The sequence below is a fragment of the Aotus nancymaae genome, unplaced genomic scaffold, assembly GCF_030222135.1.
Source record: "Aotus nancymaae isolate 86718 unplaced genomic scaffold, 86718_ANA_hifiasm-v0.15.2.pri h1tg000010l, whole genome shotgun sequence".
NCBI lineage: Eukaryota > Metazoa > Chordata > Mammalia > Primates > Aotidae > Aotus > Aotus nancymaae.
The window spans coordinates 46,425,454-46,445,921 of record NW_026988421.1 but is presented as its reverse complement, the minus strand read 5'-3'; the positions used below and the strand labels follow the sequence as shown (position 1 = coordinate 46,445,921).

The window sequence follows — 20,468 nt, the reverse complement described above, 5'->3', positions numbered from 1 at the left end:
AAGTTAAAAAGTCCATCAAGTAATTAGAAACAACAAACCATGAAAAGTACCTATAAAGAAATGTTTAGGGTTCTGTGAAACCAAAGGAGAAGGAACCTGATTGTATTTAGAGAGCCATTGAAGGTTCTAGAAGTGATTCTGAGTTGAGGTATGAAGGTTAGGCCAAGACAAAGTTACAAAACAAAATAATGGGCTGGGCACTATGGCTCACGCCTGTAATCCCAGCACTTTGGGAGGTCGAGGTGGCTGAATCACGAGGTCAAGGGATCGAGACCATCCTGACCAACATGGTGTATCCCCATCACTACTAAAAATATAAAAATTTGCTGGGCGTGGTGGCGTGTGACTTAATCCCAGCTACTCAGGAGGCAGAGGCAGGAGAATCACTTGAACCTGGGAGGCGGAAGTTGCAGTGAGCAGAGATCGTGCCACTGCACTCCAACTTGGTGACAGAGGGAGACTCTGTCTCAAAAAAAAAAAAAAAAAAGAATCAAGCCCTGAAGTATGAGGAAGAACAGTAAGTTTCAAAAACCAAAAAGAGACCATTTTCCTTTATTCAGGAGAATGGAGAGGGAAACTTAAGTTGGATCCTGCTTAGTCTGGTAGATTGTAAAGACAGTGTTAAGAATTGTTTCATCCCAAGAAAAATGGAAGGGCTTTGAGGCATAGAATATAGGGTCACTAATGACTAGCTCAGGTAAGGTTCATCTCTAATTTCCTGTGGTTACATAAATTGTTTTGTATGAGGAAACTCTGAATGTGTGCCCAATGTCATCTTTATAAACTTAACAACTATGTTTAAATAAATAAATTTACAAGGACTGTATTATTTGATGTTTTTAAGGATTGAGTTATGTTTACCTTTGAAAAGCACATTTCCCAAAACATTTAGTGGTAAATAGCCTTAAAGCAAATATTTTTTGTAATCTTTAGTAGCTGTGTCAGTATCCTATCTGTAGCACATTATATTAACTGTCAAACTGCATAAGAAACTTGACATGTGTCCAAACATAGTAGTCATTTCAGATGTTGAAAAGAGAGAGGAGAGAGGAAGAAATAAGAAAAGCACATGGCTTTCTCGGTGGTTACATGAAGAGTTTGACCTGCTGTTTTTTTTTTTCTTTCTTTTCTCCTTTAAGAATACCTTGGCATCCAGTTAGATTCACTAAAATATGACTAAGTCATATGCCTGCTATATAGATATACAAACTACATTATAGTCATTCCTTTATAATAATTCCTGATGTTAAATCATAGTAGGGACATTTTGTGAATTACACTGTTACAAAATAAATCAGAGTAGTTGCCTCAAAGACTTTGGGAAAAAGAATTTTGGAAATCATGTCTGGGGTAACAGTTTTGTATACTTGGAAACAAATTACTTAATGTTTGTTTTTAATTATAATAATAAGTTTAGTAATCCCTGATACAACGTGATTGCTATAATTAGGAAGAAAACTATGTGTGCCTGAATAAGTAATTTCTTGATAATTATGTGTTTAAGACAAATGACTAAATCAAGATATCCCCTGATAGTAAGGAACTAATTATTTTGGTCCATTATATTCTCATTGAAATTCCCTAAGTTTTCAAGTTTGAAATATCCTTCATACAGGTATGCAATTACCTTCTGTAGTAATTAATTATATTCTCACCATAATTAAGTTGAAACATATTGTGTTTAACACACACTATAAGATTAGAAATCAAAAGTAGAAAATATACCGAATAATGAAGAAAATAATTAACATCTTATTATTCTATTTTCTTGGTGTAAATTTACATTTATTCTGCTATATTATTTCTACCTTACTATTGTGTCAGATTATATGACATTTTGATTTAAAAAAATCTGTGAGCATCATCAATGCAGAATTTGTCTGCCATGTATTAATCATATTAATAAAGATATGAATAAATATTCATACTAATAATTATTGAATTTTACACATTTCAAAATTAGCACATAAAAGGACATCACAAATCTGATATCATTCATTTCATATTTTGCAAACCACATATTTAAATAAGTCACATACTACCCCAATCATATTTAGAAATATACCTAAATCATGAACAAAAAAATTGATTCCTTTACAATAGATGTCATAAATCTTGTTCTTCCTGATTGCCATTAGGTTTGTTGAACATCTCTAGAGTACAACAAAATTATTGAGTAAAGTTACTAGTGTTGGTATTTGTGTTTAACTCAGAAAAATTACATTGTACAGCGGTTAATTTCTTTAAAACTTATATCCATATAGGAATAAGAAGATCTATTTGGCTGGATTATTATTTGGGTTTAATAGAGAATGACACACCTAGCTTATGTGAAGCATATATGTATTAGTTAATTTTTCCTCCTCTTTCTCCTCACTTCCAGAGTGATGGAAAAACACAACTTTGCCTCTAGTTTGGTACAGTGCTTACATCCTCATCAGCTTTAAACCTTAGCATATCAATGTCCATCAGAATTACTCTTGAAGTAATTCTGATGTCATCTATGGCATTGTAATATTTGAGAAGAAAGTTTTCATGAAAATATGCTAATAGGGCCTTTACAATCCCACATATTTTAAAAATGTACATAATAATATAGTTCTTACCAAAAATTAGTAAGAATTTTTGTTTTAAACATAGCTTTTAATTTATGTTGCTTCCTACTGATACATATCTACATTTATCCCCTTGAGTTTAAGATGGAATGTTTAAAATACTGACTAATAAAATTAATTTTAGTTTTTCTTTTTTTTTTTTTTTTTTTTTTGAGTCAAAGTCTCGCTCTGTTGCCCAGGCTAGAGTGCAGTGGTGTGATCTCAGCTCACTGCCAGCTCCACCCTTAGGGTTCTAGTGAATCTCCTACCTCAGCCTCATGAGGAGCTGGGATTACAGGCACCCACCACCATTCCTGGCTAATTTTTTTGTATTTGTATTAGAAATGGGGTTTTACCATGTTGGCCAGGCTGTTCTCAAACTCTTGACCTCAGGTGATCCACTCACCTCGGCCTCCCAAAGTGCAGGCATTACAGGCTTGAGTCACCGTGCCCAGCCTAGTTTATCATTTTAATACTCAAATGATACACTAAATTAGACTCTATATGTAACACAATCAGTATACTCTCTATAAAGTAAAATATAGTTGGTGTATTTTGTGATTTGTAAGTGTCCACAGTGAGGTATAAAGTCTACTTGACTATAAATCCTAAGATATCTCTGGTGGTAGCACCTCCATTTAATAGCACCACATGTTTCCTTTTCACAGTTTTAATCAGAAATGTTGGGAGATAATTGTGTTTTTCTGTGTATCTTTTGTCTCTCCCACCTGTCCAGTTGTGAAACTAATAAGTAAAAAAGCGTATCTGTGTTTCTCTTCCTCGCCCACCATCTTGAGAAATGTATATGAGAAACTGTCGATGAGAAACTGAACAGATATGTATGGGTTGTCAATTGAAAACTTGCCAACAATTTGGCCACATTCTTGGGTAAATAAATTCTTAGAGGATGATACGGTTTTGCTCTGTCCCCACCCAAATCTCATCTTGAACTGTAGTTCCCACAATCTCCACATATTGTGGGAGGGACCTGGTGGGAGAAAATTGAATCATGGGGTAGGTTACTTCCATGCCCTTTTCATGATAGTGAGTGAGTGCTTACAAATCTGAAGGTTTGATAAGGGTTTTTTTCCCTCACTTCACTCTGTACTTTTCTTTGCTGTTGACCTGTGAAGAAGAATGTCTTGTAAGTATCTGCCATGATTGTAAGATTCCTGAGGCCTTCCCAGCCTTGTGGATCTATGAGTTAATTAAACCTATTTTCTTTATAAATTATCCTGTACCTGATATGTCCTCATAGCAGTGTGAGAATGGACTAATACAGTAAATTAATGCCAGGTAGAGTGGCACTGCTGTAAAGACACCTGAAAATGTAAACTTGACTGTGGAACTGGGTAACAGGCAGAGGCTGGAACAGTTTGGAGGGTTCAGAAAAAGACAGGAAGATTTGGGAAAGTTTGAAACTTCATGGAGACTGTTGAATGGCTTTGAGCAAAATGCTAATAGTGATATGGACAATAAAGTACAGGCTGAGGTGATGGAGATGAGGAACTTGTTGGGAACTGGAAAAAGGTTACACTTGCCATGCAAAGAACTGGTGACATTTTGCCCCTGCCCTAGATATCTATGGAACATTGAACTTGAGAAAGATGACTTAGGGTACCTGGTAGAAGAAATTTCTACGTGGCAAAGTGTTCAAGAGGAAGTAGAGCACAAAACGTTGAAAAATTTGCAGCCTGATGATGCAGTAGAAAAGAAACCCATTTTCTTGAGAGAAATTCCAGTTGACAGCAGAAATTTGCATAAGTAATGAGGAGCTAAATGCTACTCACCATGACAATGGGGAAAGTGTCTGCAGGGCTTGTCAGAGACATTCACAACAGCCCCTCACTTCACAGGCCCAGAGACCTAAGAGGGAGAAATGGTTTCCTGGGCTGGGTCCAGGGACACCCTGCTGTGTGCAGACTGAGGACTTGGTGCCCTGCATCAAAGCCACTCCAGCCATGGCTAAAAGCGGCCAAGGAACAGCTCAGGCCATTGCTTCAGGGGGTGCAATTCCCAGTCTTTAGCAGTTTCCATGTGGTGTTGGTCCTACAGGTTTACAGAAGAAAAGGATTAGTTTTAGGAACTTCTGTCTAGATTTCAGAGGATGTATGGAAATGCCTGGATGTCCAGGCAGAGTTGGTCTGCAGAGGCAGAGCCCTCATGGAGAACCTCTGCTAGGGCAGTGTGGAAGAGAAATGTGTGGTGGGAACCCCCACACAGAGTCCCCACTGGTTCACTGCCTAGTGGAGTTGTGAGAAGGCCACTGTCCTCTAGACCCAGAATGGTAGATCCACTAACAGCTTGCACTGTGTGCCTGGAAAAGCCACAGGCATTCAATCCCAGCCATGAAAGCGGCCTGCTATACACTGCAAAGCCATAGGGTGGTGCTATCCAAGGCCATGGCAGCCCACCTCTAGCATCAGCAGACCTGAATATGATGTGGAGTCAAAGAAGATCATTTGGAACCTTGTAGATGTTATACTTATTCATTCATTACAAAATCCACGAAGTTATGACAGCTATTTTTTAAGAAATAACTAAACAACAGAATGTATTTGATATAGTTAAGAAGGTAACATATAAGGACAGAGGCTGGGAGGCAGGGAAGAGAGAGTGCTTTATATTCAGCTAGCCCAGAAGAAATAAATGGATAATTTTCTTGCATAGATGGCCTCATTTCTGTAATACTGTATTCAGGAATGTTTTTAAAAGTATATTATTCTCCTCATTTACTTTTGGGGAGTTACGTTTTCATAAGTGACTATCATCACTTTTTTGAAGCTTCTTCCCAAAATACAAACTATCGATTAATATGCCTTTCCTTTCAGCACTCAAAACATATACACATGGCTTCTGCAAACAGAAACATGGCTTAAATACATTTAGATCCAAGGGGGCATTACACACTAGTTGTCATTAGATCATCATATTTGTAAAAATGATGTCCCCTGGAGTTGTACATCTTGGCACCTCATGATACACATACAGGTGTTACTGAAATGCCAGGGGTTTGGTCTAGGATCAAGCTTGTCTAACCCATGGCCCATGGGCCACATGGAGCGCAGGAGGAGTTTCAGTGCAGCCCAACACAAATATGTAAACTTTCTTAAAACATTATGAGATCTATTTGTGATTTTTTAAAGCTTGTCAGCTGTCATTAGTGTTAGTGTATTATATGTGTGGCACAAGATAATTCTTCCAGTGTGGCCCAAGGAAGCTAAAAGATTGGTCACCCTTGGTCTATGTCCTGCTGCTCACTGCACAGAAAACCAGTCACTGAGACAAAAAGTATTACCAGGGAAGAAGGCTTTAATCAGGTGCTGCAGCCCAGGAGATGTGAGGTTAGTGTCCAATCCATCTCCCTGACTGACTAAAATCAGAGTTTTATATTGCAGAGAAGAAATGTAACTATATGCAAGAAAACAGGAATTAGGGAGAGATAAAGAAGATGGGTTGGTCAGCAGGAAGCAGGTGGTCAGTTAGGCAGTCATGAAAGTGAGGGGTCTTGTACTTCATCGTCCAGATGCAGTGCTCTAGTAAGTTTCAGTTCCTTGATACTATCTGGGAGCCCTTATGATTGGTTTCTTTAGAAAAGAAATAAAACAAATGTAACCCTTTCCAGTTGTAAGACTGGGAAAGTTTATTTCTATGTTTATTTAAAAGAAATCATAAATATCAGCTCTATGGGACAATTGAAATCAGTTATATGGGACAACTGGGCTGGTTTCAGAAGCATTAATCATGTTGTATTTTAAGTATTCATTTACAAATTATTATTGATCTCTTAAGTAATGGAAAGCCAGAAAAAAATCTACTCAAATGGAACTCAGAGGTGAGGGACAGAGACAGGCTGCCAAACCATAAACAAGTAAATATGTAACATAAATTTACCTAGGACTATGTAGTATAAAGACAATAGTGATAGACTCAGAGTGGTTTATGGATGGGTATATGCAGAGGAGATGGTGTCATTTGAAAACAGAATGTTAAAAGAGGCTAGAGATGCAAAAGTCTTACAGGCAAAGAAAAAAGCAAATGAAAAAGCCTTGAGGTAGGAAGGAGGTTGGTGTTTGATAAGGTCAGTATGGATGAATTTTTGCTAAAGGACATTTGAAAGAAAGGGATATGAGATGAACTCCATCTCTGTGAGCTTTTTCATTTTTTGTACTCTCACAACTCAGTAATTCTATTCAGTGAATGTGTTACATGAATGAATGAATGAACCCTACATTACCTAGAATTAATTATGATCCTATAAAATATATGAGCAAAGCAACAAAAACAAAACTGGAGGCATCACACTACCCTACATCAAACTGTATTATTAATACAAGGCTACAGTAACCAAAACAACATAGTACTGGTAGAAAAAGAAATGCATAGACCAGTGGAATAGAATAGAGTTCTCAGAAATAAAGTAACATACTACAACCATCTGACATGTAACAAAACTTACAAAAACAAACTATGGGAAAAAAACCTTTGTATTCAAAGAATGGTGCTGGTATAACTGGCTAGCCATATTAAAAAAAATGTAACTAGGCCCTTCCTTCAACCACATATAAAAATTTCTTTGATATGAATTGAATATAAGACATAAAGCTATAAAAATTCTAGAAGGAAACCTAAGAAATATCTTTCTAGACATTGCCCTTGGTACATAAGTTACGACTCAGTCACCAAAAGCAATTGCAACAAAAACAGAAGTTGATGAGTGGGAACTACTTAAAAGAGACTGTCAACAGAGTAAACAGAGAATCTGTAGAATACGAGGAAGTATTTATAAACTATGCATCTGACAAAGGTCTGATATCCAGCATCTATAAATAACTTAATTCAACAAGCAAAAAACAAACACCCCATTAAAAATGACAGGACATGAAGAGGCACTTCTCAAAAGGAAACCTACAAGCAACTAACAAACCTATGAAAAAATGCTCATCACTAATCATCAGAGAAATGCAAATCAAAACCACAGTGAAATACCATCTCACACCAGTCAGAGTAGTGATTATTAAAAAGTCAAAAAAATAACAGAGACTGTTGAGGTTATGGAAGGGGAAAAAAATCACCTACCTATTGTTAGTGAGAATGTAAATTAGTTCAGCCACCTTGGAAAGAAGTTTTGAGATTTCTCAAATAACTAAAAATGGAATTATCATTTGACTCAGGAATCTCATTACTGGGTATATAACCAAAGAAAAATAAATTGTCCTGCCAAAAAGACACATGGACTTACATGTTCATCACAGAACTTTTCACAATAGCTAAGACATGGAATCAACCTGGGTGTCCATCAGTGGCATATTGGATAAAGAAAATGTGGTACCTATGCACCTTGGAGTATTATACACACATAAAAAAGAATGAAAGCATGTCCTTTGCAGCAAAATTGATGCAGCTGGAAACAATTACACTAAGTGAATTAATTAATGCAGGAACAGAAAAACAAATGCTGAATGTTCTCACTTATAAGTGGGAGCTAAACACTGGGTACACATGGACATAAAGATAGGAACAATAGATACTGGAGACTCTTAGAGGAGGGAGGGAAGGAGGGGAACAAGGGCTAAAACACCACATATTGAGTATTATGCTCACTACTTGGATGACAGGATCAATTATACTCCAAATCTCAGCATTATGAAACATACCATGTAACAAACTTGCACATGAACCCCAGAACCTAAAATAAAAGTTGAAATTCAAAAAAAAAAAAAAGTGCGAAAAAGGGAAGAGGTGCCTGTGGTCTCCATCACTTGAAAGGTGTGGAGATGTAAAGGAATCAGCAAAACAGAAGAATTTATAAAGAGTGGTTACTAAGGCAGCTAGTAGTGTGGAATATGATATTCTGTAACCCATATAAAGAGTGTTCCAGGAAAGATAGAGTGATTAACTATCAATGCTTTAGACAGTTTTCATATAAACAGTAACTGAAAAAAATGCTATATTTCACAAATAAATAGAAATAAAATGTATGAGCATGATGACAAGTAATAAATATTTATAAAATTTTAATTGCTAACATTTTAGACAATTTTTAAATTACAAATACATCATGCAGAAATAAATATTATTTAATTGTATGATACTGATCCTTAAAGTTAAATATGTTTTATCTAATGGAACAAAAAGCCCTTAGAGATTTGTTCTGAATTGTGGTTAATTTCTGGTCAGGCATGGTGGTTCATACCTGTAATCCCAGCACTCTGGAAGGTCAAGGTGGGTGGGTCACTTGAGTTCAGGAGTTTGAGACCAGCCTGTGCAACATGATAAAACCTCATCTTTTCTGAAAATACAAAAAGTAGCCAGGCATGATGCACGCCTATAATCCCAGCTGCTTGGTAGGCTGAGGCACAAGAATCACTTGAGCCTGGGAGATGGAAGTTCCTTCCAGTGAGCAGAGATCAGACCACTGCTTTTGAACCCGGGAAACAGAGTGAGACACTGTTTCAAAAAATAAAATAAATAAATAGTGGTTAAATTCAGTTGTTATATCTATGTTGGCAAAGTTTTCAGCTCACCTTGATTTATTAAGCTTCCTGTAATATGCTCCTATTTTGAATATTTGATTTATAAAATATATATCTCCTTCTGAAGGAGACTATGTCACTTATTTGAAAATTCTGGAAAAAAATATCAAATAATGTTTGGGAAATGAAAGTTGGAATTAAGAAGGATTGTTATATGAGCACCTCATTAGCCTTTGAAAAACATGCCTATCTGAAGGAGCGCTTACAATAATATATGGGCTTGACTCTGTCTGTAAAAATAGCTCACATGGTAAGTGAGAAGGCTTCCAAAATCTATCCTGTTGTGCTTTTCAATGTCCTTGGTTTTTATAAAATATTTAAAGAAGGAATTTATTGTATTTCTTCTTCAAAAGACTTCAAGCAGCAGAAAAATAGAAAACCCTTGTTTCCATTGGCCATCATTATCTTCTTCTGCAAAGAGAATCCTTGAAGACAATTTTCATCATTTTTCTATTAGATTAGTGTTTATCTCTTGTTTAATTCTTTCTGCATTGTTTCCTTTGATAATCCCTCTTCATGGTGGCTAGGCAAATAGAGTCCTCAAATTGTTTAAATAGAGCTTCCCTTTTAATGTCACATGATATACATATTACAGTACTACTTACTAACTTTTGGTAAATCATTTTGAATCAAAATCTATTTTATAGTCTCCTTTCGATATTTTACATTGTCTGAAATGGGTACATATATTTTACCTGATGATATTAAAATATATGTGCTAAGGAAGAGAAATTGTAATTAAGCTAGTTGAACTAAAAAAAATAAAATTAAATTGATTCCATTATTTGAATAATAAAACTAAATAGACAGCTAAAGTATTTGTTTTCCTTGGTGGTCACATAAAACAATAAGACAATTTGTTTTATTTCTTTCTTTTTCTTTCTGAATGCAGAGTTAATGTGTTTCCCATACAACTTCGATAAATTTTGAAAGGGCATACAGAAAATATGCAATGGCAAGGAAACAGTGCCTAAGGTGATTCAAAAATAATTAGAACTATCTCTCCTAATAACAAGAGGCTCAGGTGAAAACGCTGGTCTTTATCTATCATCTATATTAGATATAGATAACTATTATCTATATTTATGTATTATCTATAATATAACAAGGAGTTACATTGCCCTGAAGAAAATAAGCCTCTGTGTTCCTTCATTGCTGAAGACAGAAGGAGATTTGGTTTCAGCCAATATTTAGATATGAGGAAGAGCCTTTCTACTTAGTAAAGTCCTTAAATGCTTTTGTGGGTTTTTTACAATGGTTGTGATATATATTTTTTTCTAAAAATCTTTAAAATTTTTATCTAAATGCTGTGGTTTAGTAGTAGTAGTGTGTAAATACAGGGAAGAGCTAATGACCTCAAGATTTTTCTGGCCCTAAATAGAAAAAAATACATTTGGTTGATGAAAGTATGGAACCAAAGAAGTGATTTCCTGATCATTTATACACCACACCACAGTCTCATTTCAGTAAGAACTTGAGGAAAACAATTCTGTGTACTGCTTTTAGTGTTTGTATCAAAGTGATTTTATCACAATTTCAAAATGATATAGAAAAGAAATCTATTGCCATAGTAACACAATTTTAAATATGGACTTCTTTGTAAAAAGACAGCTTTTATCATTATTCATGGTACAAAAAAATTCCTTGATATATATACAACTATGTATAGTGATATACAGTGTAATATACATACTATATTATGAATGAAGTAGAAATTTATATTTAAATATTTTCATCTTGATATTAAATGTTTTTTATATAGTTTAAAAAATAAATATGATTATTTGAAATACTTAATTAGAAGAAATACTAACTTTTTGGGAATATATAAGAGTAAAGAGAGATTCCTCTATACCTAGAAAAATTTAAAATAAAAACAAATATTTGGTAATTTAATATTTGTGTAGGCCAGGTGCAGTGTTTTACACTTGTAATCCTGATAATTTGGCAGGCCAAATTGAAAGGAACACTTGAGACCAGGAGTTCTAGACCAACCTGGGCACCATAAAGAATCCCCAGTCCCTACAAAAAATTAAAAATAATTAGCTCAGCATGATGGCCTGTACCTGTAGTTATAGCTATGTATCAATCCATTCTCATGTGGCTATAAAGAAGTGCCCAAGACTGGATAATTTATAAAGGAAAGAGGTTTAATTGACTCACATTTCCAAAAGGCTGAGGAGGCCTCAGGAAACTTACAATCATGTTGGAAGGGGAAGCAAACACGTCCTTCTTCACATGGCACCAGCAAGGAGAAGTGTCAGCAAAATAGGGGGGAATCTCCTTATAAAACCATCAGATTTCATGCGAACTCACTATCACAAAAATAGCATGAGGGTAACTGCCCCCATATTTAAATTACCTCCCATGAGGTCCCTCACACAACACATGGGGGTTATGGAAACTAAATTCAAGATGAAGTTTGGGAGAGGACAAAACCAAACCATACCAAGTTACTTGGGAGGCTGAGGCAGAAAGATCGCTTGAGCCTAGGAGTTCAAGGACGCAGTGAGCTACAATCCTGCTACTGCATATCAGCTTGGGTGACAGTACAAGACCCTGTCTTTAAAATATATATATATATATATGAATAACTATTTATGTGTCACATATGGCATAATTATTAAAATATATAATCTATAAACTTATTTATTTTAGTTTTTAAAATATAATGAATAAGAGTGAGTTTTATACATTAGAATACTTCAATCATACCTATTATATTTTAGTGGTATCAAGTATTAAACAATATTTAAGAGATACTAATTATAAGTAATTTTAAGTGATCAAGTTTATAACTTTTTAGAGTACCTGAAATTCTGGATTTCAAGATGACGATTGTTTCCAAGATTAAAGCACAGCTATTGTTATGATTTCTTGAAACAATGAATTTAACTTAATTCATGTTGTAAATTTCCCAGAGACAACTAGGAATTAGAGCTGTTTCCCAAAGCTAATTACCTTTACTTATTACATAGCTTAATTATACAAGTATTTTAAGAAGACTTTGGAAAGAAGTAAAGGAAGGAAAGGAGGGAAGAAGGGAAAGCAAAAAGAAGTGAACAAGGGAAGGAAGATAGGGAAGGAGAGAGAGAGAAGGAGAAAAAAACTTTTAAATATGTTCAAAGGAAAGTCTATATCATTTTAGTTATCCGGTATAGTGTCATAATATGTGATATAAAATTTGGTGCTTTGATAACAAGGGTGATAAAAGAATTAAAATGTTTCTTGCAGACTGAGTCCTATCAGGACCACTTTCATGATAGTGTGATAATCTATAGAATAATTGCAGTCTCAGAATAAAAATTTTATTGATATAGTCACTATGTAACATGTATGTTTGTATTTATATATACACAGTCTTATCTGTAAAAATCACCTAGGAAGTTCTAGAATTTTCTGAATAGCAAACTATTTTAGGCATCAGAGGGATAACGTTCCATAATACCAGAATGTTTTTTTTTTTTCATTTTATCTATTATAGGCACAAATCCATATGGATCACAAATATATTGGCTTTATTAAAAAGAACATTCTAAGTATAATTAACGTATTTTACATTTTTTTGAGAGCCAGTCTGTGATTGTCATACATAATTTTAGTCACTGTACTACAGACTGAATGGGTAGTCGTGCTAGCAAAAACTCTAAAAATTTGTTTTTGAAACAGTTGGCACCATAATTGTGCTCTTTCATCATTCACCTCCTATTCTGGAAGTGATTTGGATTATGTGCTGCATAACCTCTTAGAAAGTGTTCTAAAGCCATATTTACTAAGGCCTCAAATTCTAAAGTATCTTTGTCAAGTAACTTTGCTCAATTTATTGCCATCTTATTTTCCTCTTAAAGGACTGTTGCCTTTAACATATCATTGATAAATATTAAGTTGGTTTGATGTTAAAAAACATCTATTTTAGTGTAAGCTAAGTTTGTTCAAACAATAACCTTGCCATTTTCCTGCTAAGGAAATTTCAGAAAATAATTCTTAAAGCCTAGATTTTATTATTTTTAAAATGTAGGTACTAATGATACCAACTTCTGAACTTCTTGTAAGTATGAAAATGCATGTAATGCTCACAGTCTGATACATAGTAAACACTCAAATTGATAGCTAACAACTCTTGTTATTATCATTATTAAAATGGAAGCAAAGTTGCTGACATTGCATAACACTGCTCCCCAATTCCTACTATGCGCTCTGCTAACCCCCAACTCTTTCCCAAGCAAATCATAGTCAAGGTTAGCTATTGTATATGACTATAATAAATATGATTCTACCCAAATATCCAAATTTTTTTTTTAAGTATGCCTTTGTTTCTATACTTCTTCAGTGGCTGAACTGACCATCTACCACTAGGTGAAATCAGTGGTTTATATATTAACAGTATTCCAGAACTGACAGTTTCCTAACATGCTTTCAAGGTTTATCCAATGTTCTGTATTTCCCAAACCTTGAAATAAATGAATACTTTAAATATCAGTTGAAGTGTCTGGGCACCCTTGACATGTGGTTATCCATTCACTTATTTATGCATTCAGTCAAATACTCCTTGAGTGTATGTATGGGTCAGATACCATTCAAGGTATTCAGCTAGAGACCCTACCCTAATGAAGCTTGTATGCTTATGTGGGAGACAAACAGTAAACAAGAAAACACGTAAAGTATAGGCTATAATTTCAGACAGGGTTGCTGAAGATCTATAATTTAGAGGGAGTACTAGAGAATGCCTGGAGAAAAGGAGGGTACGTTTATTAGCCAAAAATCTGAGAGATGAGCGTAGCAGACATAAGGCAAAGCCAAGGAGGCAGGAACAAGGAAAATGTGTGAAAGAGGAATGAGCAAGGTGAAATCAGATGAGTAGGTAAAATGAGATGTTTTTAGGATCATATTGCCCCTAGTAACAACTTTGTATTCATTTTTTGTGTATGTGATGCAGAATCATTGGAGGGGTTTAAACAGGAGTCATATGATAATTTTAATGGAATGGAAGCAGAAAGTCAATTAAGAGTCCACTACAGAAAATACAGACGATATGAGAAAACATTAGGGCATATATTCATTGAGGTATTGGCAGGATGTGATGATGGTTTGTCTATGGGGCTTAAGAGAAAGGATCAATGATTACCTCTAGGCTTTCAGATACAACACCTATGTAAAAGGTAGAGCCATTACCTATAGTGGAAGAGCTATACATTTGGGAGATGAAATCATTATTCTGGTTTTGAGTGACATATCTAGTGGACAATTGTATATGCTAGTTTGGACTTAAAAGGTTCAGAGTTCAGCCAGATATTAAAATTTAGTATTTATGAACAAATAGAAGTTATTTAAAGCCATCAGGCTGGGAGAGGTTCCAGGGTTCGAGAGTAGAAATAGAAAATATAGATGCTCTTGTAGCAGAGCCTTGGAAAATTCCAACATTTAGTAACCAGAGAGTGGAAACAAGCAAAGAATCTGAGAAGAGTAGCCAGATGGGAAGAAGAAAAGGCAGAAGAGTGGAAAAAGTTAAATAAAGACTGTGTTCAACAAGATGGTCATCAGTGGTGATATGTAGTGTATAAAAGGACTGGACTTTCAGAAAAGAGGGAATTATGCAAGTCCTGAAGACTCACATGTTTATCTCGTAGCCCAGCTGTAATTCAGGAACCAACATGAGAAACAAATTATTTTCAAGTACAGTCATGAAGAAAATGACAGTATAAAAAACAATGTTCTCAGAACTGTTCTTACACCAAAGTATCAAGTCCAGCCAAATCAACACCTGTGGGGGTGATGTTCTTACTACTTCTGCGTCAGAATAATTCCAAATACAAGTGTTTCTTTCTCTAAAGAAGTTAATGTTGTAATGTAGTGTTTAGGTTTGAAGTCAAACCCTACCACATACTAGTTCTGTGCTTGAGATATTTTTTGACTTCTAGGACTTGAGAGATTTACAAGGCCTACGCACTGCACATGTTATAGTGCTCACCTCAGTGTCACTCTATATACTTCCTAATGAAACCAATCTAAAACCTAAGTGAAGACAGCCAGCTCAATTTTGACTGTTGCTTTATAATCACTTTGATTCTTCTAAAAACTTATCAAATTTTAAATTTTTTCTTTAAAAGTGAAATATTTTATTTGGTGTTCCAATTCATCTTGCCCTATCTCTGAAATATTTCAGCATTCTTTAACTTACTATAAGCCACAAGTTCATTATCGATAAAATGGGTAATAGAGTACACATACATTATTTTTAATATGGTTCTGGCACGTAGTAAGCATTTAGCAAATGTTAGCTATCATTAATTTACCATTATTTCTATCATCTTCATTAATAATGGCATCTTAAAGGATTGAGCATTAATTTAATAATGTATATAAATACCTAGCATGGTAATCAACACAGTGTAGACGGTAAATAACTTTTTTTTTTTTTTTTTTTTTTTTTTAGCTTTCATGCCCATGCCTGCACTTCACCACAGTCCTTTCAAATTAGCCAAGGATGGTGGCACTCACACCTGTAGTCCCAGCTATTTGGGAGGCTAAAGTGGGATAGGAACACTTGAACCCAGAAGTTTTGAGGTTACAGCAAACTGTGGTCATGCCACTGTACTCCAATCTGGGCAACAAAGCAAGACCCTTTCTCTGAATTTAAAAAAAAATGAGATTTTTTTAATCTGAATTTTCAAAAAAGGTGTTTTGAGAGGCAGATGTAATTCACATAATAAAAGGAAACTGGTAGAGAAGATGCCCAAAGCAACCATTAATTTTCCTCTCATATAAATTATTTAAAAATAACCTGTAGTAGAGAGACTTCATTGATTCAGATTGAGTTATCATGAAGAAATAATGATCTGGCTACATTTCAACCCTGGAAGAATGAAATTATGGAAATATGATTTTTCATTTCTAAAAGACCATGAAATTTAAAGATCCATTTAATATTATCATTACACTTTGTTTTAACTTGGTGACAGCAAATTAATAATGATTCATTTTCTCTTAGGGATTACCTGCAAGTTGTGTGAGGTATAGAGTAGATGATGTTCAGTTTCCTTATCCTGCCAGTATTTTTGATGTGGAAGAAGATTCTGGAAGAGTGATAACACGAGTCAACCTTAACGAAGAACCTACAACAATTTTTAAGGTCAGTGTGTCTTTTCATTATGTAGTCTATTTGATGTTTAATTTTGATAGAGAATTTGGCTTAACATGACAGCATATTTTTTTTCAATTTTTTTCCTTTTTAATTTTTTTAAATTACTAAACTTTTTTTCTCTTAGAAATATACAAAATAGTAAAAAGAAAACCACTTGTTATCTCGCATCTTGGAGACACCTAGAATTTGCAATTTTAATCTCTATCCTTATGATGACATTTCATATAATCACAAATATGTAAATACGTTTTAAAATAACAGTCTTATTCATACTACTTTTAAAATTCAATAATATATTGTCTATGACAATAAGTAACATTAATGCTATTATTTTAGTGGTTTCATGATATTTTACTATAGGAGTATAACATTATGTTTTTCTTTTTAATATAATACTGAGTTGCTTTATAATTAGACTGTTTCCATTTTTTGTTACAATAAATGCTATCCTGCAACTACTTGTATGAATATCATTTTCCCTTACTGATATTTTTCTTAAGATAAGTACTCTTGATATATTATAAATACCCCTTCCTATGTATTCTTCTTCTTTCCTAAGAGTATCCATTTTCCTGATAACCACTCAACACTAGATGTTGTTATGTTAATCTTTGCATATATCTAGGAAAATATTATAGCTATTTGATTTTTTGTCAAATTCTACTTTTTCTTCAAATACTAATGAAATAGAACATACTCCCTCATTTTACATATTTAAAAATATAGTTGACAAATAATGCTTGTTTCTACATGTCAGGAAAATATTAAAAATACATTTTGCATTACTGTAAGTAGACTATTTCATTAAGTGTTGGAACATTTCCATCTTTAGTAGTTACTTAGAATAATTTTTGTCACTATAAATAAAGCCTTTGACTCTACAGTAGGGAAATAGCTTTATCAATTAACCACATAAGTATCAGCGAGCACTCTGTTTCTCATGATTTTACCACTGTTTGGAATAGCTGATCTGTTTGTAAATTAGCATTAACCCAAAGGTCAGTTGTTCCTCTCAGAATGATCCTTGGTTACAGTCTTCTGTGATCTAGGTTGAATTAGTTTATATTGTTAACCTGCAGCTTCCAAAATAATTTATATTCCAGAGTGGCATACAGTTTTGAAATTATTTAACATGTCTTAAAGTAAACATAGAATTACTTTGATGTAATATAGGTTATTAAAGAAAATCATCAATTATAAATCCTGTTGCAGTAATAAATAATTTTAGACATCACAACACTGAAGCTTTTTCTTAGTTTTCATCATTTGAACAATTTCTGCTATACAAGTTTTCATCATTTGAACGATTTCTGCTATACCAAAATGAACTTAGTCTTATAATTTAATTGTTTTTAAGAGATAGTATACCAAAGAATGTTAAACTATAAAGATTTCTAATTTTATCCTCTAGAATGAAGTATTTCTGCCCTATAATCTCAGAAACAATTAATTCACTAGAAAAATTAATTTTTTTGAGCAAGCTAATTAGCTCTATGCTTTTTATGTGATTGGATTTAACACTTTTTAAGTAAGTATATTGGTGCTATAAAATCATGTGTATTTACTGTGGGCCCCAGTGGAATTGCAGAAATGAGTTTTCAATGGGAGAGACATACTATAATATACTTGTTTTGATGGTCTTTTTTTTAAATCATAGAGTTAGTTACTTTTTTGAGTATTATCATCTGTCTAGTAAAAATAATAACATTTACCTGACTGGATTATTGTAAAGATTAAGTGAGGACATAGTATATTCTAGCATGTGTCTGTCACCTGGTAGGCAGTGAGGAAATGATCATTGCTACCCCTCCTATGACCAGGAAATCCATTAGTTAAAAGCATACATATAAAAATTATGCTGTTATGTCGTTCTCATTTATGATATTTAACTTGAATTTTTACTGCTTTTTAAGTTGGTGGTGGTTGCTTTTGATGATGGGGAGCCTGTGATGTCCAGTAGTGCCACAGTGAAGATTCTTGTCTTACATCCTGGTGAGATCCCACGCTTCACACAGGAGGAATATAGGTATTGATTTCTGTCCAATTTTGAAATACATAAAATGTGTAGGGCATTTTTGAGAGGAGTCTCTCAAAATTGATATAATATGAATTTATGAGTAGAATTCCCATTTTAGTTTAAACATTTCTAATTAACATAATATATATTTTAAAGTTGTAAATAGTTAATATGACAATTTAATATAAAATGTTTTAGTAATGGTTTGATGAGTAATGGATAGTTTAAAAATAAAACTTAGAAAAATACAATATTGAATTTTGGGGTTTCAATTCTGATTAAAAATGTTTTGGTAATGGTTTGATGAGTAACAGTTTAAAAATAATTAATGCAAACTTAGGAAAATACAATTTTGTATTTTGGGGTTTCAATTCTGATTAATAACCTGAATGGTGTGAAGTAGACTTTTAGTTTCTCATTATTGTCAGGTAGAACATGTCATTCAATTTCCAATTTTGGCATGTAATCTGCAATGATATTTTTCATCTAATCAGTGTGTATGTGTTTATGTGTGTGTGTTTGTGTGCATACATATATAGTGTGTATGTATGTTTATATATATACTGTATGTATGTATATAGTGTATATATATAAATTTATATATAAATATACTCTGTATATATACACACACTATATATACACATATATAATACATATACATTTTTATATATACTATATGCATATACACCAATATTATATTACGTATTATAGTTTATGGTTAATGTATATACCGTGTTAGTCACCTGAGGCAACCATAACAAAATACCATAAACTGGGCAGTTGAAACAACAGAAAAGTTATTTTCATATTGTTCTGGTAGCTGACAATCCAAGTTTAAGACCAGGGTGGCTGCAGGATCAGGTTCAGGCTGTCTTCCAGTCTCACGGCCTTTTTGCCATGTCCTTACCTGGTATAGAGAGAAAGCAAGCTCTCTGGTGTCTCTGGAAACAAATAACTACATGAAAAATATAATACAGTGTGAAAACACAGTGGTGGAAATAAAATCACAGTATTGAGGAAGCAGGCTGAAGAGACACTTAACTATGTTGGAACATGATTAACATGGTTTTAAGTGTATCTTGAAGGAAATGTAGAGTTTAGTCAATCCAAAAAGATATAGACAGATGTTGTACACGGAATAATCAGCATATGGAGAAATATAGAGAGGTGTGGGAGTCTACATTAATTTCCAGAATATTTTAGTACTTTGTCTATCCAAAGAAAAATTGGAAGTTGGAATATGATAATAATTGAGGATAATGAATAATGAATATTTCAGATAATGGAGAACTTCATCATGTTCTAGGGTGATTTAAGTGTTTTATAATTTCTTAAAATACTTTTAAGCTAGAAAGGAGCTAAGGTACTGAGGGATAAGGTAGGTGAGGGACACATCTACACTTAATGTACTGAACCAAGCAGTTTTACTCTTTCATACAAAGCTGCTTTTAGATGAATCTACACAAAATTAAATTATGTAATATAATTACCAGAAAATCCTCCATAGCATGTATGTAAATCATTGAGTTGTAAACCATATGTAGAACAAATAAGAATTCTTGTTTAATCTATTTTAAAACGTTATTCTTGCCCACATGTATATTATCATCTATTCATTTCCTTTTTTCTCACATAGTAACATGTGCTTCTAATCCTTTGAAATGGATTCTAGTTCTTTGCTATGGGATACAGTAATCCCTCCTTATCCACAGTATCATTTATCACGGTTTGTTGCCTGAGGTCACCTGTAGTCAGAAAATATTAAGTGGAAAATTCCCAGAAATAATTCATATTTTAAATTGAATGCCATTCTGAGTAGATTGATGAAATCTTAGGCTGTCCTGCACCAGCCTGCCCTGAAGCTGAATCATTCCTTTGTCCATTGTATCCAGGCTGCACATCAGTTACTTAATAACGTCTGGGTTATCAGATTGAAGAAAAAAAAAATAGTAAATATAGGCTTTGGTGTCATGTGAAGCTTCAGGCATCTACTGGAGGTCTTGGAGTATATCCCCTATATACAAAGGAGGACTCCTGTATACAGTTTTCTGCTTTTGAAGAACTTCTCTGAATGTGTTTATTTTGGTGTTCTCAAAAACCAGATGAATATAAACTCACTTTCTCACTAACTTATCTAGATCAGGTGTTCTCAAAAAATATACCTACTCTTCTAAGTGGAT

General features: G+C 33.8%; 1 protein-coding gene across 1 annotated transcript in view; it reads left to right on the top strand.

Annotated features, from left to right (window-relative positions):
- PCDH15 (protocadherin related 15) overlaps positions 1 to 20,468 on the top strand; it is a 965,496-nt gene that overhangs the window by 807,097 nt on the left and 137,931 nt on the right. Inside the window, exons 22-23 of the mRNA XM_064374141.1 lie at positions 16,119 to 16,259; positions 18,185 to 18,297. Coding sequence (XP_064230211.1) covers positions 16,119 to 16,259; positions 18,185 to 18,297 — 254 coding nt within the window. The remainder of the gene's footprint in view (positions 1 to 16,118; positions 16,260 to 18,184; positions 18,298 to 20,468) is intronic.